This window comes from Trichosurus vulpecula, chromosome 9 (assembly GCF_011100635.1).
Source record: "Trichosurus vulpecula isolate mTriVul1 chromosome 9, mTriVul1.pri, whole genome shotgun sequence".
Lineage (NCBI taxonomy): Eukaryota > Metazoa > Chordata > Mammalia > Diprotodontia > Phalangeridae > Trichosurus > Trichosurus vulpecula.
The window spans coordinates 72,107,579-72,129,033 of record NC_050581.1 but is presented as its reverse complement, the minus strand read 5'-3'; the positions used below and the strand labels follow the sequence as shown (position 1 = coordinate 72,129,033).

General features: G+C 40.2%; 1 protein-coding gene and 1 pseudogene across 1 annotated transcript in view; both read left to right on the top strand.

The window, feature by feature from the left end:
- The window catches only part of LMF1 (lipase maturation factor 1), a 737,441-nt gene that overhangs the window by 674,258 nt on the left and 41,728 nt on the right, over positions 1-21,455 (top strand). The window contains exons 8-9 of the mRNA XM_036739038.1: positions 5,178-5,331; positions 15,481-15,664. Of these exons, the coding sequence (XP_036594933.1) occupies positions 5,178-5,331; positions 15,481-15,664 (338 nt within the window). The remainder of the gene's footprint in view (positions 1-5,177; positions 5,332-15,480; positions 15,665-21,455) is intronic.
- On the top strand, positions 5,571-15,404 carry LOC118831062 (annotated as a pseudogene).

The window sequence follows — 21,455 nt, the reverse complement described above, 5'->3', positions numbered from 1 at the left end:
GAAGTTTTCAGGAAAAGAAATCAAAGCTGTCAATAGTCATATGAAAGTATGCTCTAAATCACTAATAACTATAGAAATGCAAATTTAAAAAACTCTGAGGTGCTACCTCACACCTCTCAGATTGGCTAATATGATGGAAAAATAAATTGACAAATGCTAGACAGGATGTAGAAAAACAGGTATACTTGGTGGGGCTGTAAACTGGTCCAGCCATTCTGGAGAGCAATTTGAAACTGTGCCCAACGGACTATAAAACTGCGCATACCCTTTGACCCAGCAATACCACTACTAGGTCGGTATCCCAAAGAGATAAAAGAAAAAGCATATTTGTACAAAAATATTTATAGTAGCTCTTTTTGTGGTGGCCAAGAATTGGACATTGAAGGGATGTCCATCAATTGGGGAATGGCTGAATAAGTTGTTATATGATTGTGATGGAATACTATTGTGCTATAAGAAATGACAAGCAGGCTGATTTTAGAAAAAAGCTACAAAGACCTATATGAACTGGTGCAAAATGAACCGGAACATTGTACTCAGTAACAGCAATATTGTAAGGATGATGAACTGTGAAAGACTTAGCTACTCTGATCAAGACAATGATCCATGACAGTTCCTAAGGATTTATGACAAAAAAAAAAAAAAAATGCTCTCTGCCTCTAGAAAGAGAACTGACAAACTTTGAGTGCAGATTGAAGCATATTTTTAAACTTTATTTTTCTTGCTCTTTTTTAGCAACATGGCTAATATGGAAATATGTTTTGAATGACTTCATATGTATAATGGGCATCATTACTTGCCTTCTCAAAGGGTAGCGTCAGGGTCAGAGGGAGGGAGAGAATTGAAACTCAAACAAAAAAAATTGTTAAAAAAAAATAAGCGATCCAACCTACAAAAAAAAAAAAAAGTAAGAGAGTCGGACTAAATGGTCTGAAGAAAGCTTCCGCTATTGAGAATCATTGCCCATTCTTGGAGCAACACTGATGACTGACTGAGGCACAAGTGAAGGGTGGGCTGGTGCAGTGACGGTTCAGTCTCACAGTTCCCATTAAAGCAGGATTCTTCGTGCACGCATCTAAACTCTTCTTCGCGCCATTCTCACTTTTAATAGACGAACAGAATATTTACCCAGGCCTTGGTTATCGCTAGCAGGCAGGAAAGAACGCCTGGGTTTTAAATCCCAAATCAAACACTTCCTAGCCACGCAGCTCTGAGCACATCACTGAGCCCCTCTGATTCTCATCGTCCTCTTCTGTAAAACGAGTGTAATATTTGCACAACCCACCTTACAAGGTCGTTGTAAGGAATGTGCTTTCTGAACCTTCAAGTGATATAAAAAGGTGAGTTATTACATGTACAAGGGCTACCCCAAGCACTGTCTATGATTATTATGCTAAAAATTCATTCACAAATCAATAAATAAATGGGAATCGAAAACGTGCCATATAGTGGGCCCTGTGCTGACTACTGGACATAATGCAAAAGACCCATAAGATTATCTTTGCCCTCAGGAAACCTGCCATGGAATGTGGAAGATGAGATACATCCACGATAATCTACATTTCTATGCCACTTTTTCCTTTACTAAACACTTTCCTCACAGCTTTAGGAAGTAGGAAGTATAAGTTTTATCACCCCATTTTACAAACAAGAAAACTGAGGTACAACAAAGCTAAATGTTGTAGACTTTGACCTCAGAGATCATGCTAGAGGAAAAATCCTCCCTGACAAGCAGTCATTCGGCCTCCACTTAAATACTTTCCTTGATGGGGAATTTGTTACCTTCAAAGGCAGCCCGTTTCATTCTTAAATACCTCTAATTGCTAGGATGTTTTTCTTTACATTGTGCTAAAGTAAGCCTCTCTACAGCTTCCAGCCTCTGGTCTTGGTTTTTTCTTTTGGGGTTAAGCAGAACAAGTCTAATCCTATTGATGTTATGTCCTCCCTCCAGCCCCTCCCCCCCAATTTAAGCTATCTCTTTTCCATGCCGAGCATTCCAGTTCTTCCAACAGATCCTCAGAGGGCATGGTTTCAAGTTCCCTCATCATCCTGGTTGCTATTCACTGAATGGACTCCATCCTGTCAGTGTGCTTCCTAAAATGTTGTACTTAGGCCTGAACAGAATTCTCCAGGACAGAGAGCAGGAGAACGTTAATCTCCCTCTTTCTGGATACTAATACAGGACATCTTTTTCAGCTGTGGTATCACACTGTTACCATCTATGGAACTTTCCTTCCATTAAGATCTAGATAACTTAGCCACAGATTCTACACTTGACTTTTTCATTGTTTTATTCTTAATTTAACACCAAAAAAGGAACATTTCCATGTACAAAGTAGAAAAGAAAAAGAAGAGTATATGTGAAATCGTGAATATTACATACAACTTTGGTATTTTTACATATACATATAATAAATTCAACATGTTACTGTTGAAGTTGTCTTGTATTTCCCTCTAAATTTCATTATATTCCCTCCTATTCATCTTTTTGCATGATTTAAAATTATTTTCTTCTTTTTTGGCAACATTACCACTAACTATCCTCCTTTCCCAAGTCTCCCCAACCATACAAAAATTAAAAGGGAAAAACAGAAAACTTGTAACAGATAAGCGTAGACAAACAAAACAAATCCACATATTTTCTACATCCAAAAAATGTTAGGTCTTCTTCTGCATCTTGCGTACATCATCTCTGTCAGGAGAGCATCCTTCACAATCAGTTCTCTGAAGTAGTGGTTGGACATTGCATTAATCAGTTTATACTTGATTTTTTAAACCCAGATGTAGAACATTTATCTTCCCTACAGAACTCACTTTTATTTCAGCCTATTACAGAACATGGAGAAGATTCAGCTACATAAGGAAATAGTAGAGAAAAGGTTTGAACAAAAAGTTCAGTGATAAGCAAGCACATGGTTATTCAGAGACTAAAGAGCCAGAAGGCCTGGTTGGTACCAAGTGTTTGTGTCAGTAAGAAAAGGAAGCTAAAGTTTGAAGCATAGGTTGAGACCAGACTCTGAAGAGCTTTGGATTTCAGATAAAGGAATGTAGAGTTGACCTTACTAGCAGTGAAGCCCACCATTAAATAATCTGAAAGCATTCATGGAAAAAGCCAGTTTGGAGGACACAATAGGACAGCTGTCTGTGAACAGATAGATTAGGCATATGTAGCATGTCCTCTCAGCTTCAATCCCAACTCCCACTCACTGCAGAGCTGAGTTCCCATATCCCTTCATGATTCTCAGAGTAAACCTGAGGAACTAGAGGGATTATCTTTCTACTACTATATAACTCACGAGCTGTGTACTTTCTACCTTGACCGTCAGCTGAAAATCAATTTAGTCAACCAGACTACCATAGCATAAATGGCTAAAACTTAGTGAGTGCATGAAAGTAAGTCACCTCCTGTTTCTATGTAAGAAGTTCCCCCTCGATATGGTGCAGTCTCCTTTAAGACCTGTGAATCTGCATCTGGTCTTTCCCTGGCACCCATGCAGACTGTAGCACCAGCCGCTGTCAGAGGTAACAGTGCTAATGGGAAGATGGGTAGTATAAAATCCCCCCAGACCATTTGAAACTCAGATTCCTCCTCCAGCCAAGGCATGTAGAGAGGGGAAGGAAACCGAGGCTGGAACCAAAGTGCCTCCTTCTTCCTCCAAGTGACTCATGGGGTTTAACTAAAACTCTCTCCTCATTTGCCGCTCACTTGCTAGAATCCCGATCTCTGCCAGATGCTTAAATAACTTGGTCTTCTATTTTATAGGCAACCCACAGGGCCCTCATGACTACGTTTCCTCAGCCAATCTGAACACTTCCTATCAAGCCAGTCCATTCTCTCTTAATCAAAAGCATTTGATTGTTTGGTTGACTGATAACTCTTTTCTCTTTATAAAGGCATCTGGGTATCTTATCTTATCAGACCTCTGCGCTTGGAGTCAGAAAGACCTTAGCTCAAATCTAGCCTTGGATATTTGCTACTAGATGTGTGAATGAGGGCAAGTCACCTAACCTTTATTTGTCTCAGTTTGCTCAACTGCAAAATGGCCCTAATAAACAGCACCTCACCGGGCTGTTGTGAAGATTAAGCAAGGTAACATTTGTAAAGCACTTGGCACATAGTATTTGTAAAGCAATCAGTGGTACAATGTAATTGCTTATTCTCCTTTGGGTGATTTGATTGATCTATTCAATCAGCCCCACCCTTTCACTTACATAGATTTTCGTTCAAATAGGGTTAAGGCCTCCACGTCTTTGAAAGAATGTGTGGGGCCCAACTGAGTTATTTTTCTTTTTTTCAAGTTTTATTATTGCTGTTCTTATATTTAATTACAGTTATTTATCAAAATACTTATAGCAGTGGACCTTCCCTTGTAAGCAAGAAAAAGAGTTAAGCAAACATATCTAAAACAGTGACCATGCTTGGACATGGTATGCAGCACTCCGCCGTGCCCACAGCCCTTACCTCTCTGAGGAGGGGAAGTACGCATGTTTCCTTACCTGTCCTCTCATAACGATCACTCAGAGTTTGGCTTCCTTCCAGTTTGCTTTTTATCGACTTTATTGGCATCACTGTGTCTCTTGTTCTCCTAGCTCTCCCTTTTTCGCTGTGTCAGTTCACGTTTCTTCTTTCTGTATTTCTCTGAATTTCTCCTATTTGTTATTTCTTATCCCACAATAATATTCCATTGTATTCACATGCCATAGCCACCTGGGCTATTTTCCCTGTAGTCTTTAAAACATGTCGCTTCCTTTGGCCCTTTTGCCTAATGTTTGGAGAAAATGGCAGCTTTGGGAAAATTATATCATAGACTGGTAAGAAGCAGGCTGATTTGGGCTAAGAATGTGAAAAATAGAGGCCCAGCGGCTATTCTAAGCTTGTGGAATATACCAATAAGATAGCCACATTGTTTGCAATCTGACGATTAGAAATCAATCAGCCTTGAAAGAGTTGGAGCAATAACAGCAGTGCACAGAGCATTTTGGTTTCCATAAATACTTTCTTCAGACAGTATTATTATATCCATCTTACAGATGAGGAAATAGTCTCAGGAGAGTACAGTGTGTTGAGGCTAGTAAAAGGTGAAGCCAGACTTGAACCCATGTGTTTTCAGTCCAGTGTTTTCTCTACCGTCCCAAACTAAAAGCTTCAATTCATTTCTCTTTCTCTTCATTTTCAGGTTGTTTGGTTCGAAGACTAGTAAACATCTCCTTAGGTGTCCTAATTGCCTACCTAAGCATCCCTGTGATTATGAATTTGCTTAATTCCAAGCAAGTCATGAATACCTCATTCAACCCTCTGAGAATCGTCAACACTTACGGAGCATTCGGAAGGTAAGATTCACTTCCAGGGTGTTGTTTATCCATCTTTATCTTTTCCCTGTGGTTTTGTTTTCTGGTTATCTTTCCTTCCTTCCATTCTTTTTTCATCTATTTTCTATGAACTATTCAATGAATCAACCTTTCTGAGTGGCCACTGTGGGGTAGAAACATGGGAAACAGGAGGTCACACTTTAGTAAACTAGGTAAGATAACATATACACAAATAAAGGACTGATGACTTCTCTCAGCGTATGGAGCTCTGGGTATGGGAGTTTTTTCTACCAATGCAGGGTGTAGGCATACAGAGCTTGAGTGACTTAGCTGACTTTTGCAGCAGATCATGCCTCTGACATATTATTGTCAGAGGCAGGATTTGAACTCACAACTTCCTGACTTCAAAGTCTAGATCTCTATCCAACTATGCCATGCTGGGTCAATATAAAAGTAACATACACAACTGAAAATGTCACAGACAGAACTAGTGGCCTATATACATAGCTGTACTCCAGAGTTTTAGGTTTTTATAAGGAATTTCTTATAGATTTCATCAATGTACATAAATCAAAGACCCGTTGTCTGCATGGCACTCTCCAGGGGCCTCGGGAAAGTGTGTAGGGTTAATTCAAGATCTGTAGCATTGCTGAACTGTAGTAGAAAAAACATTAGATTTAGAGTTAGAAGACGTGAATTCAAATCCTGACTCATAAAACTATTAAATTCTAATCAACCACTGGAAATCCTGTTGTGTTTGTTGTTCAGTTGTTTCTCAGTCACGTCCAACTCTTCATGGCTCCTTTTGGGGTTCTCTTGGCAGAGATACTGGAGTGCTTTGCCATTTCTTTCTCCAGCTCATTTCACAGATGAGGAAATTGAAGCAAACAGGGTTAAGTGATTTGTCCAAAGTCATACAGCTAGTAAGTGTCTGAGGCTGGATTTGAACTCGGGTCTTCCTGACTCCAGGCCTGCCACTCTATCCAGTGTGCTGCCTCACTGCCCTGCTGGAAATCCTGTGCCTAAACAAATAACTGCACTCAAGGACACATGAGGTTTATTTAATTTTTTTAATTATGTTTTTTGAAGACATGCAGAGAGAATGCATCTCTTACCCCTATGCCACCTTCAAGGAGCTGATAAATCTGCATCCTTCCTGAAGAGAAATAGAGAAGGCAAATAGGTAGAAATGGCCGTGTGATTACTGTTATTTTTCACCTTACTACAACCTAGATTTCTAAAACTTTAAGTGTATTTGCAGAATATTGTAAGAATAACAGTAATCATTAGTCATTACCTAAAAGCTTCCATTCCAAAGGGAAAACCATGGAGAATCGATAGAGCTTGGTTTGGCAGCTCCCTGGCCCAAAAAGGAACTGAACCTAGGTACTTATGAGTCTCCCCATCTTTATTAATTTACTTCCCCAGAACTGATTCTAAATCAATCAGGAAACAAGGTATCCTTTACCTAGGCAAAAAGCCTAGGATGATCCTAGAGGTCCAGAAAGAAGGCTGGAGGTCACCTATTCTCTAGTAATAGATCCACACAGAAGTTCAGAGGAGGGATGATCTAAGAAAAGAGCCTACATTAGAACCATTTGCCCAGATGTCTATACACAAATGCACAGAGTAACAAGTAAGAATGAATTAGATATCTTAGAGTAAGGAGGCAAAGTTTACCTCACAGGTACTACTGAGACTTGATGGATTATGGCTCTAGAAGGACATACTTAACCCAAAAGAAATAGGGTAGACAAACAGTGGGGCATGGGAGGAGGCAGCAAAGTACCACGGTTTATTAAGAAAACCTGCTCATGTAAAGAAATCTAGGAAACATGGTACAGAGTGTCTTGGCAAAAATTAACAGAGGTAGATAAAGAAACAATCTTGTCAGTAGGAGCATACTACAGACTATCTAGACAGAGAAAATAGATGAGATATTTCAGAAGCAGTTTATAAGCCCAGCACAGAGACACAATTGGTAGAATGGTGTTGGGGGGAAGCAGGGCTGGGCCTTCAATTATCTGGATATCTGATGGATTTGCCCTTTCACACATACCCCATAGCAGAACAGCTAATATTTTCTTGATTTGCCATAATTATAATTACCTCTTTCTAAAAATACATGAACCAAAAGAGGAAATTCTAGTGTGGATCTGATTTTAACCAACAAAGACCTGATTCCAGAGGTAGAAAAAAAATGGGAAGAAACCTTGGAGGGAAGTGACCACTCCATCTTAGAGAAGTAGAGGAAAATTATCTATAGTTGAATGTGTACCCTAGATTTTAAGGACCTGATTTTGAGGATTCTAGAGAAAGAGTAGATAGGATCTTATGGAATAAAGTTCCATATAACCAGCCCCAAAGCGGTAGGAAGTGCCCAAGGTGAAATTCTGAATATAACAAGAGAAACATATATGGCGAGGATAAAAAGGAGGGATTGGTCTAATGATACCTATGTGGATGCATAGAAAACTCACCAGTCAACTTCAGTTTTTTAAAAGACATGTCCAAAAGATGGGAGCAAGGATAAATAAGAGAGGATGACTATGAAAGCATGGCCTGGCCCTGTAAGAATAGTGTCAGAAGCACTAATGTTTAGAATGAGCTAAGTCTGGCAGGGAACATTAAGGACAACAAAATGAGGATTTTTTTTCAACTAAGTTGGATAAAAAAATTGAAGAGAATGAAAGATCGCATTGCTTAGAATGCATGGGACAATAATTAACAACAGACAAAAGATATCTTGCTTATGTTATTTTGCTTCTGTTTTCTCTCAAAAGGACAATGATGTTTGGACTGGAAAGGACAGAACAAGAGGAGTCAACAACCAAAGTACATAAAGACATAATAGTAAGAGAGCACGTAACTGTCCTTGTTGAGTGAGAGTTATGTGACCCAAATAGTCGGGTTAGCATACTTAGGAAATTTGCACATGTGATGGCTGGGCCATCATCAGTCATCTCTAAAAGTTTACAGGAAACAGCAAAGTACCAAAGGATTGGATAAAAGCAAATATTATCTAGATCTCCCCAAAAAAATGGAAGAAAATCAAATCTAAAAACTATCAAATCAGTGGGTTTGTCTTTGATTCATGGGATAATTCTAGACTGCTTTATTAAGGCAATGTCTGATTAATAGCTACAAAAGGAAGCAGTGATCACAAAAAGCCACTATACTTTCATTAAAAACAAATCGTTCCAGGTCAATTTTATTGTTTTTTTTTTGTTTGATTTTTTTTTTTTGGACAAGAGTTACTAGACCGGCAAATCAAGGAAATAACATACATCTAGTTTACCTAGATGTCAGTAAACAATGGGACAAAGTCTCTTGTGCTATTCTTGTGGAAAAGATGGAGAGGTGTACAGTGCTTGATACTACAGTTAGACAGTTTGGAGCTGGCTGAACAGGCAGGCTCACGGTAATGTAAGGTAGTAAAAAGAGAACTAAACTAAATTCTGCCACTGCTACCTGCCGTATGTGTGACATTTAACTTCTCTGGGCCTCTGTTTCCTCATCTCTAAAATTAAAGGGTTGGACTTTAAAGGCCCATCAGGCTTTGGGTCAATGATCTAAAGAATTCATTGGACCAGTTCATTAAAGGTTTGATGTCAGCTTGGAAGGCAGTCTCCAGTGGAGTTCTTTAGAAATCTGTGATTGGTCTTCCTCTATGTAACATTTTAATTAAAGATTCAGACAAAGGCATAGGTGGTTTGTTTACCAAATTTGTGGAGAACACAAAGCTATGAAGGATAACTAACACACTGAATGACAGAATTAAAATACAAAAAGATCTTCAGAAGCTTGAGATTAATAGGGAGGAATATAAATTTAGCCTTACACGAGTTCAAAAACTGAGTTTCCCAACTACAAGATGAGGGAGGCATGACCCACCAGTAGTTCATCTAAAAAAAGATCTGGCGGTTTTAGTGGACTAAAAGCTTAATATGAGTCAACAGTGTAATACTAGAGCCAAGAAAAAGCTAAAGCAGTCTTAAGTGCATTAAGAGATGCATAGTGTCTATGACTGAAGAGGGGATTAGTGCACAGGGTTCGTTATTGCTTCACTTCTAGACAAGACGTTTTAGGAAGGACTTTGGTAAATTGGAGAATATCTAAGAAAGGGCAGCCAAGATGGAGAATGGCCATAAGCCCACGCCCAGTTAGGCTATGGGAAGATCCTGGGAAAGGAAATAGGGATTTTTAGGCTGCAGAAGACTGAGGAAAGTACAGAAAATGTTAACTCACTCACAAAAGAGATCAGATTGTTCATTTGACAACAAAGTGCAAAACCAAAAGCAATGACTAAAATCACAAAGAGACAAATTTAGGCTTTTCTTTTCGTGTGATACAAAAGCATAATGTCTGGCCCAAAAGGTACCATGGGTTCTCTGGAAGTTGTCAACACAAATTGTATCATCACTTGTTAGGTGTGTTGTAGAAGGGTTTCTTGTTCAGGAATAGCTGGGACTAGATAGCCTCTGGGGTTCTTCCCATTCTAAGAATCTGTGAAAAGTACCTTCTGTGATACTCTATCATTTAAGCACCTCATTTTACTGATGGGGAAACTAAGGCCCAAAGTGGGGCAATGACTTACACAAAGTAAATCATGACCCACTTATACTTACACACCACATGTTCATGGAACAGTCAAGCCTCAAACTAATGCTCCCTGGCACTGAGGCCAGTGATCTCTCCACGACACTGAAGAGAATCAAAGGCAGAGCACTTCCAGCCAGAAAGACCAGGTTTTCATGTCCATGAACTCCCTACCATAAATCCACCCAGAGTCACCAAAATAGCAGAAACACTCATAGCCTCCCGTGTTAACAAAACAGAAAGAGCAAGCTCATATTAGCAGATAGTAAAGCATTAGACTAGCTCTGGTCAAAACCAGCCACAGAAAATACGGGGTCATTTTCAAAAGTACTTTTTAAAAAAATAGATTTTTTTATTGATTATCTTTTATTTTTGCATTGCCTGAATTTCTCCCATATGCCTTCCTTCCCCCACTCCAAAAGCTATCCCTTATAATAACCCAAAAAAATTTTTAAAGAAAAAAAATCAGCAAATTGATACATTTTAAAAATCTGATGTCATATGCAATTGTCCACAGCCATAAACCACCCCCAGCCCCACTGCCACAAGGGAAGAGGGGTAGGCATCTCCTCATATCTCTTCTTTGGGGCCAACCTTCTTCTTTGTAATTTTGCACTATTCTTCTTTGATTGTTTTGTGGTGGTAGTTCTTCCCCTCTCTATTGATGTCATCATTGGGTTTACTGTTTTCCTGGCTCTGCTGATTTCACGTCTAAGCAGTATTTTAGAAGGGGATGTCTGCATCTAGAGGAATAGCTTCTGGGCTCCTTAGAGTCAAGTCAATAGATATTTATTAAGCAGCTACTATGTGCCAGGCATCCAGCTCGGCATCATCTCCAGCTCCTCACTCTCCTTTACCCACAAGTCTGTTGTCAAATCTTGCCATTACTTCTTTCACATCTCTCACATCCAGTGCCTTGTCTCTACCTCTACTCATGTAGCTGCCACCTTAGTTAATTAAGGAACTTATCACCTCTTACCTAGGGTATTGTAGCAGCCTCCTAGTTGGTCTTCCTGCTCCAGTCCCTCTTACACATTGTAGCCAATGCAATTTTCCTTAAACACTGATCTGTGTGATGCCCCTACTCAGCCAACTCCAGTGGTTCCCTATGGCCTCTAGAATAAAATATAATGTCCTCTGTTTAGCTTTTAAAACCCTTCCCAACCTGTCTTCCCAGCCTCCTTGAACATCATCATTCCCACTTGCTCTTTCTGCCATCCAGCCTGGTCTTTCTTTTCCTCACACAGGATAATCCACCTTTTATCACCATGCCTTTTCTGATCCCACCCCCCCACCCCAACTATTAATGCCTTCACTCTCAAAACTACCTTGTATGTAACTACTTGGTATATGTTTATATTAATTCCTTTTACATTTATGCTGTCTATATTTTTATCTGTACTTCTTGTCTTTCCAGTGACATATATAAATTCCTTTCAGAGAGAGGATGTTTCATTATTTGTACTTGCATTCCCAGTGCTTGCTACAATGCCTGGCACATAATAGATACTTAATGAGTACTTGTCATTTATTGACTGATTGGTGTCTCAGTATCTTGAAAGTCTGTTTCTTTTCCTTGGGGATCCTTCTTCCCTCTGCTGTATCATTTCTGTCTGGAAAGTTAGCAGAACCCAAAGAGGATGTACTAAAATACTTCCATAATGTCTGGGTAATCCCACCCGATGTCAACCAATAAAAAAAAAATGATCCCAGCTAAGTGACTTGCCCAGGGTCACACAGCTAGTAAGTGTTTGAGGCTGGATTTGAGGTCAGGAAGATGAGTCCTTCTGACTCCAGCCCCAGTGCTCTATCCGCTGTGCCATTTAACTGCCTCTAGGAAAAGTGCACCTAAATCCCAAATAAGTCAGTGTGAGTGTGTGAGTGTGAGCGTGTGTACATGTGTATGTGCTGAATTCCATTCAGTTACTTTAACTGTATGCATAGAAATATCTGATTTTGTCACTAAAGCCCTGTCTACAAATAGGACTCTCATGGCTCTCTTCTCATGCCTACCTATTCTTGTCTCCCCCAATCTTTACTCTTTACTGTGTGCTCCAAGCAAACTGGAATCCTTGCCATCTCCCAGAGCCCCTGCACTTAAGCCCTCTGTGGGTTCAAGTTCAAGGCCTAGTTGAAATTCTACCTGGACCATAAAACATTCCCAGACCCCACCAGGCAAAAGTGATCTTTCTTTCTTCAAACCTCAGATAACACATGTACTTCTCTTACATGTTTATCCTATTCTAGTCTGCACTGAATTGTATAATTATTTCTATTATATTACATATTTTTGTTTCATATTCCCCTTGTAGGCAGGAGACCATATCTGATTTACTTTTGTAGCTCCCCCAGCACTGACCATACCATTGCAAACAGTAGGTAGTTACTCAATGTAGAATGCATACCTGAAATGCAAGTAACATGCATGTATAGAATGTATGTGTTTGCTGTGTGGCATCCTGAGAACATATATGGGGGCCTGCTTAGGGGCTGTCTTTCTAACCCTCTCTGTACACTTCCAGTTAGGTACAATGATTTTGTTTTCACTTTCTGTTTTCCTTGGCACAGTCCTCCCTCCTCCTGCCCTAACAACCTCTTATGACTTCTACTCCCACCCCAACTGCTGCTGAGCAGTGGCTTTGTGAGACCCATTTCTCAGCCAGAATGGTGCCATGCTTGGATGCCTTCAGATAGCTGTTAATGGGGCCCCATGAGTCAGCTATTAATGGGTGTTCTTTAAGTACTGTGTCTGGGATTTTCTCAGCTGACTGGAGGCCAGACACTAGAACAGGCAACCAAGCAGTAACTAAGAGAGGGGGTGTGGGCGGGAGAGCGAGAGAGAGAGAGAGAGAGAGAGAGAGAGAGAGAGAGAGAGAGAGAGAGAGGCCTTCATTATACCACAATAGAACTAAATTTACACTTCGTTGGTTCAAAGGCAGAAGGAATAAAAATTTAGGGGAAACCTTACAATCTTCTATCCATCTGATGGGAGCCACTGTTCTGCTCTGCTTGTCTCAGTTACAATTGGTTAGTCAGGTATTTCTTGCCTGCTGTGGGCTACTCTTATTACTGACACCTACTAGATACACCTTTTTTTCACATAGATGGTTTCACTTTCTAAAGTCCTGATGCTGACACACTCCCCCAGCACCAAGATGGTCTGGTTACCACAGTAACTACCTCAACTCACCAGCTACCCACCTCTGAGTTCTTATTCCAGTATTCTTTCTACTTATGTTATGCTGCCTTTTGATAAATACAGCATCATAATTTGTAACTAAAGAACTAGAAACAACTTTAACATCAAAAGCTGTCAAATATCTGAATAAAGTAACTTCCACTGCCTCTGGTAGAGGCTACAGCTTCTTGTCATTTTCCCAGGGAGGTGGAGCAGCGATAATGAGACCCTGGGGAATTCTGTCCAGCTATGGTACCATAGAGCTTTACTAGGCTCGCGCCGTGGCTACTGTCTCACTCCAGAGAGAGCATTGCGCTAAAAATTAGAGGGTTCTGAACCTGGCTTTATCAATAGTACACTAGAACTTCGGCAAATTGTCAAAGTTCTGAAAGCCTTACTTTCCCATGATAATCCTTTCCCTTGGTGACTCCCAAGTCCAGGGAGGCCCAAGGTCTTAATTTAGGGGGCTATGCTTAGAGTGTCCTTTTGAATGAGGCCAGAGTAGTATTACTGACAACAATGGGAGTGGCAGGCCGGCAGACTCCATGCATACAGAGACAGTCTGCGGAGCCCTGACCTTGGAGTCCAGAAGCTGGTCCAGATCTTGGCTTTGCCAAGTAACTCGTGTGTGACTTAAAGCAAGTCATTCCCCACCCCACCCCCCACCCCTGAGCTTTGGTTTCCTCCTCTGTAAAATGGAAAGTAGTAGTCCTTGTACTGCCTCCTCACAGGGTTGTCGTGAGGAAAGTGCTTTGTAGACTTTAACAGACTATAGAAAGGTGAGAAGGAGGCAAGTCTCTTGAAAAATAGGGGCTCTGTCCTCTGGCGGGAGAGGGACAGGGAGCCCAAGTGGACACCATGTGGGGAGTGGATGAGAGCTGGAGCCACAGATACGTGGAGGGAGTTGCTGCCCCAGCAGCCCATGCCTCCTACCTGTCCAATGGCTCCTGACTCCTAGGCTGGCTCCCTGTGACTTTTCAAGGACCCCTGCATGGCGCCCAGCAAGGGCTTCTGCTTGGCTAGAGTCCAGACCAAAGTCGGGCTGACCAGCCCCACCTGGATTGGGGACCAAGGCATTCTCATGGCCTCCAAATTGGGTGCTATGGAACTGTGGGAACTGGACAAGGATGAGACGCTCATTGACAGCAAGTTTGGCAAAGATGAGCTTGATGGCAGTGACCACTGTCAGTGTCCTGGTCCTCAGCATACAGACTATCAGTGGCAGCAAAGACTTCTGCATAAACGTTTGGGACCTTGTGCAAGAGAAAGTGCTCAGCTCCTATAGAGCTCACTCTGGCCAAGTCTACTGTGTTGTTGCTTCTCCCCACAAGGACCCTGTGTTCCGATCATGCTGTGAGGACAAGAGAATTTTACTTCAGGATCCCCAGTTTCCTAAGCCAGCAACACATATTGGCATGATGGGAAGTGCCTCCCATCACCTACCTACCTGACTGACCTGGCATTCTCAGAAAAGTGAAGTTTTTGCTTTTGGGGATGAGAATGGCACCATCTCCCTTGTGGACATCAAGAAGCCTGATTGTATCCTCTGCTCCTCTGTGTATTCCCAGAGCCTCTCAAGGCTGGTGTTCTCACTGCACAGTTCTCCCTTCCTGGCATCCTTCAGTCCACTCAACTACTTCCTGCTCACAACCATGGGCTGGGACCATTGAGTCTTCTACTACACTGTGCCCATGAAGCCAGTTACAATTCCTGATCCCAAGAGTGCCAGCAAGTATATTGGATTTGAGACAAAAAAGGCAAAGCTCCTACCCACAAATCTATACCCACCTCTCCCTTGGTTTATGAGAAGACAAGTCCTATTTGTAAAAAAAAAAAAATTGTGCAGTAGTGATTATTATTACTGGTCCAGAGCCCCAGCACCATTGGGCTTGCTGTAGAAGATGTAATTGGTAGCTCAAGATGACATAACAGAGGAAGTTTGCCTTGGAGTGTAGACTGAGCTGAATTCCAGACAAATCTCATTAGTCAACAAAGAGAAGGAAACAGGAAAGAAATACTAGACAGAGCATCAAGCCCCTACTCAAGCATGCATAGGTATGAATTCAAATCCTGGCCCCACATTTAAATGTCTGTAATACAAGAAAACAGTATGAATTTCAATTACCTATGTTTGCTTTGGAAGAGGGGAGGAAAATAGGGTAACCAAGGATTCCAATCCAAAAGACAGTGAACTCAGGAGGCTAGATCTAGCAAGAGGCCAAGAACCTTAGCTTTGCCAAAAAAACCCTCTCTCAAAAGCCAGAGGAAGCTTACATCCCTGGAAAAAGCCAAAGGGACTCAAGTCTCCCACCAGTAGCAAAATGAATCAGTGAGGAATTTAATGACCTATCACGCCTCAGCCTGCCCTAACTCTCTGCTCTGTTTCCCCACAGCATCACCAAAGAGAGGACTGAGGTCATTATCCAGGGAACTTCCAGCCTTGAAGCCAATGATTCCACTGCAGTATGGGAGGAATATGAGTTCAAATGTAAACCTGGGAACCTGAAGAGGAGACCATGCCTGATCTCTCCATATCACTATCGGCTAGACTGGCTCATGTGGTTTGCTGCTTTCCAGGTAAGGCGTCTCAGGAAAAATTGGGGTTATCCTAAAGACAAATCCAATGACACATAATGAGTGCTTTTTTCTCCCCAGAATGAATGGATGAAAAAGCATTTATTAAGCACCTACTATGTGGCAACCTCTTAGGATACAAATACAAAAGCAAGATAGTCCCCGACCTCAAGGAGCTTATATTCTACTGGGATAAACAAAACTTGTCCTAAAGTGGCAAAGGAGGGAGGGATGTTTTGATTTGGGAAGCCACAGGGATGGTAACAGAGCCATAGGAGAGTTGATTGATAGGCCTTTTCCAGTAGCAATGACAATATTAGTTTGTCTATAGTTCCAAAACTAGAAAACGGGTAGAGAGGAGGGTGGGGATGTGCCAAAAGAAGTGCAAAGAAGTATATGACCACAAGGCTGACAAAGTGCAAAGGAGAGAACACTGGGCATGGAGTCCGGAAGACCTGGATTCATATGCAGATGCAAACATTTACTGGTTGTTGAGACTGTGTACAAGTCAATTAACCTCTTTCTGCCTCAGTTTCCTTCATTATAAAATGGGGATAATAAAAGCACCTACCTCCCAGGTTTGTTTTGAGGATCAAATGAGATAATATTTGTTTAAAAAAAAAAGCTTAGCTCAGTTCTTGGCACATAGTAAATGCTATTCCCTTATTCCCAAGAAGGTGGCTGAGTAGATATAGAATGGACCATGTAAAATACTCTCAAGACAATATGGGCTTGAGGGCAATAGTTCCAGATAAGATTGAGACACCACCACCACCAGGGCAAGGTTTCTGGTGACTCAGTGGTTAGGAATGTGTAAGGTCAGGCAAGGCGGAAGATAAGAGGTGGCCAGGGCGGGATATAAGAGAAGCATAGGTGGGAAGCACTAGGCCCTTAATCCAAATTCTCTCCCTTTATCCTTGGGGGGCAGCATGGCATAGTAGAACTGAATTTTGAGTCAGAGAGCCAGTGTTCAAATCCTCTATCTGCTACCTATTACTTGTGTGACCTTAGGAGAGAAATAATTTCTTTTGGCTTCTCTTTTTTTCATCAGTAAAAGAATAAGTTTGGACAAGCTGATCTCTAAGGGCCTTGAAAATCTATAATTCTGTGATCTTCCATTTCAAAGATAATATCATGACAATAATAGCTAACATTTCTATTATGGTAGAATATGTGGTGGAACACATTTTCTCTAAATTCTGGCATCTCTACTTTATCCCCTTGTTGAAGTGCATTAATACATACTTCATATCACTTTATACTTCCTTTATTAATATACAGGAGGTTCAATTATGGTTTGAAATTTTCTCATGGAAAATAATGTCCAGGTGGTCTAATTTTACAAGCTAGGAATAGATTTAGGTTGGATTAGTCCTGCCATATTTTCTGTTATATATGTCCAGGGAGTGCTGTGTTGCAATGTCACTGTTTTTATTCCTTTTTAATTCCTGTACTTTTATATTGTAATAGAATTAACTTAACCCAAGGTAGCTTTTTTTTTTTAAGCAATGAAGGACTGTTGTGTTGATGTCTGTCTATTGCTTACCTATTTTTACTTTTACTCAATATACCACTTTTTGGCCATGTGAGCAGGTTATTATTAAGTAATAGTAATAATAGCAATAGCTCATTCATAGAAGAATCCTAAGAGGTAGTTAATATAAGAATGATTATTCTCCACTTCCCAAATTTGAAAACTAAGCTCAGAGCAGTTAAGTGACTAGGTATGGCATGGTAGCACATGCTGATAATCTTTGTTACTGGGCAGGCTGAGAATCATGGATCACTTGAGCTACTCTAGGTCTAAGGCCAGTTAGGTGTCTAAGCCTTATGAATGGGACCAGGGTATGGGGGTGGGGGGGTGCTACCAAGAGCCTAGAGAGGGATGAATCTACCAAGCTTCCTTGCCTTCAGTAGTGGGATGGGGCCTATGAATGGCCACTGAACTTATAGCCTGGGTGTGAGGAAAAGAGGAAGGAGCAGAGTTGTTAAATGACTTGCCCATGGTTATACTGTTAGTAAATGCCAATGCCAGGATTTGAACCCACATCTTCTGATTTAGTTTAGTGCTTTTTGCCCCACTGTACTAAGGATGACTTTATATTCAAGAATGCAATTGCATTGACCCATACTATAAAACCTGAGCAAATTCTGTATGTGTACTTGCTTCATAGAGTCTAGTTTGATTGGCCTGTTTCATGGGATTTGTATGCAGAAAAACTCTTCTGTCAAAGTAAAATTAATATAGGGACTTGAACATTAGCATACTTTGCCCTGACTGACAATGGAGCCCAAACAAATGCTATAATAAGATCCCCCACTAACCCTGCCTCATCTAAAGAAATGTTATAAACTTGTGGGATACTGAGAGCGTAGTTCTCAAACTTATTAAATGTTTGCTGAATGAATGTCTTACCTCAGCATGTTATAAGGGGAAATACATTAGAAAAGGAGTCAGGTTCTGCCACTGTAACCTTGGGCAAGTCACTTAATCTCTGAAAGTTTCAGTTTCCTCACCTATAATGTAAGGATAATAATATTTGCACCCTCTACCAATCATGGTGATTGTGAGAATTAGAATAGATGATGTGTGTGAAAGCTCTTTGTCAGTCTTAAAGTTTGAGAGAAATGTAAGCTATAATCATTATCTGACATTCAGAATTTTAAATTTCATAGACAGAATCAACAGATGGATAAGGACATTTCTGCTCACATTGTGGACCATCTGTCTTAACACTGTAATTCAGGGGATTTTTTTTAGATAACATGTTATATCACTGTGCATGTGGAGTTAATGACTAAGCTCTCTAAGGGTGTCACTTGACTGAGCCAAATTTGACATTTAAAATCAGTGCCTTAATTGTGTGAGCCCTTCCAAGACAATGACCTGGCCACTGAGGTTGTAACAGCATGTCACAAAAAAATGAAAAGAATAAATTTTCAAATAAATATTTTTACTAAAACATGACAGGTTTTTCCAGCAATGAATTTGGAAATATGAATCTTCATATCCAAAAAAGAGGTGAATGGATTGACATCAACTTTTTAGTGACTTGACTAAAGATATTGATTCTCTGCCTAGAACGACAAAAGTTGGTAGAAATGACTAGTATATTAGGGATAACAGAAAGAGGATCCAGAAAGATCTCATCAGGCTAGAACAATGAGCCAAATCTAATATAAATGTAATGAGGATAGATACAAAGTTCTGTATTTAGTTTGAAAAAAAATCAACTGTACAGGTACAGCATGAGGAAGATAAGACTAGACAGCAGTTCATGTGTAAAAGGCTTGGGAGTCTTAGTTGAATAAAGATAAATGAGTCAGTAATATGAAAGGAATTCCCCCAAGAGGCTAATAGGATAATATAATAATAATACATGAGATATTATAATATACAATATGATTGATGTATAGTGTTCAATGAGTAATATTTGTCTAATGATCCCACCTCATACTTTCTTATGGAAGTGTGCCTAGATCTCCCCTTTACCTTTCTCACATTCTACCTTGTATCCCATTTTTATTTCTGGAATTTTTTTCCAATTTTCCACATGGATTTTGCATATTTTTAGTTTCTTCATCTCTTTTTATCTTTTTACATTGCCTTGCAATGTAAATTCAAATTTGCTAAATATTTGTTAAGTTAATTTAATCACTAGACAAGCAGTCCTACAGTGCTTACTAATGGGTAATGTCTTAAAACTTGCTTCAACTATCTCCAGATTTGGATGAGGTTGTATAAGCCAAACAAAAGTGTATTCTAAATACTACTCTGTACCTACTCTTTTAAAAAAATTGTTCAACTTTATTATATTTTCAGTTCCAAATTCCACCCTTTTCCTCATCCCTTCCACCATTGAGAAAGCAAGAAATACAGAACTCATTACCAAGTTGAAGTCACAAAAAACAAATTTCCACATGTACTTACTCTTTGTTCTTTTTTACCACAAAAGTTGTCCTTTGACAGCAACCATGTAATTAGGGGCCAAGATGAGCTCCAGCTACTATAACTGAGGCCTCTGTAAAAGGCCTGAAACATAGGTGGGTTGGTGTCACCTCAACATGTGGATCACCTACCTGCGAAAGTGGCCTATATGTGTGTGTGTATGTATATAAGAATAGTGACTTAACAACAGAACCTTTAAGAGCACTCTCTCTCTAGCATTTATCTTTCAACTGCCCATCCTAATGCCTCAGCAGAACCATAAAGTAAGGGAAGCAATAGTTTTCTGGCCACCCCAACTGCTAAACTTGATGTTATCAACCTACTAGTCTAACATAGAGAAGGCCTCTGATGAGAGTTCCCCCTTGCTGATTAAAATATCATTTTAGCTAAAAATGGGAAGAAATGTCATATATGACAGAGGGTACTATGAAGCAATATTGACTGTGATTATTGCTTTTGAGGTTCCATTACTATATTACTACAGTGATTGTTATAGTAGAGTTAGTCAAAAATTATTTTACAGCAATGTAATATTATTGTTTTGAAGGTCTAGCCATCCTATACCTATTTTTAATACCACAGGCCGTATTTTCTCAAGACATCAAAAGTAGCCAAAATTTCAATTTGAAATTCTATTTTGTCAAAGTGATCACAAGGTTATGAATGTTTAAGAATGGTTAGAACTTTGACAAAATAGAATTTCTAGCTGCTTGCATTATTTTCTCCTTGACCTGGAAACTCTAGAATTTGGAGACAATATTCCTAGGAGTCTTCTTTTTGGGATCCTTTTCGGGAGATGATCTGTGGATTCTTTCAGTTTCCATTTTACCCTCTGGTTCTAGACTAGCAGGGCAGTTTTCCTTGATAATTTCTTGAAATATGATGTCTAGGCTCTTTTTTTGATCATAGCTTTCAGGTAGTCCAATAATTTTAAAATTAGCTCTCCTGGGTCTATTCTCCAGGTCAGTGGTTTTTCAAGTGAGATATTTCACATTGTCTTGATTTTTTCATTCTTTTGGTTCTGTTTTATAATTTCTTGATTTCTCATAAAGTCACTAGTTTCTACTTGCTCTAATCTGATTTTTAAGGTGGTATTTTCTTCAGTGGTCTTTTGGACTTCCTTTTCCATTTGACTAATTCTGTCTTTTAAGGCATTCTTCTCCTCATTGGCTTTTTGGAGCTCTTTTGCCATTTGAGTTATTCTGTTTTTTAAGGTGTTATTTTCTTCAGTATTTTTGGGGTCTCCTTTAGCAAGCCGTTGACTTGTTTTTCATGATTTTTTGCATTACTCTCATTTCTCTTCCCAATTTTTCTTCTATTTCTCTAACTTGCTTTTCCAAATACTTTTGGAGCTCTTCCATGGCCTGAGCCCAATTCAGATTTTTCTTGGAGGCTTTTGATGTAGGCTCTTTGACTTTGTTGACTTCTTCTGGCTGTATGTTTTGATTTTCTTTGTCACCAAAAAAAGATTCTGTAGTCTGAGTCCTTTTACACTGCCTGTTCATTTTCCCAGCCAACTACTTGACCCTTGAGCTTTTTGTCAGGGTATGACTGATTGTAGAGTAGAGAGTACTTTATCCCAAACTTTAGGGGCTGCACTGCTGTTCTATTCCACAGTCACCACAAGTTCTGCCACACTAGTTGCTCATCCTCCCCCAAGAACCGCCAACTAGGACTGCTACCCAGATCCAAGCAGGGCAAAGAGAGAGAACCCTGCCCCTGCGCCAGGAAAGTACTCCTTGCATCCTCCGCTTTACTCCTCCCACCATGTGGGGCAGGGGCGCGAGAAGCAGGTGATACTGGAGCTCTGGAAGCAGCCACAGGAGCTTCCTGCTGCTGCCACCA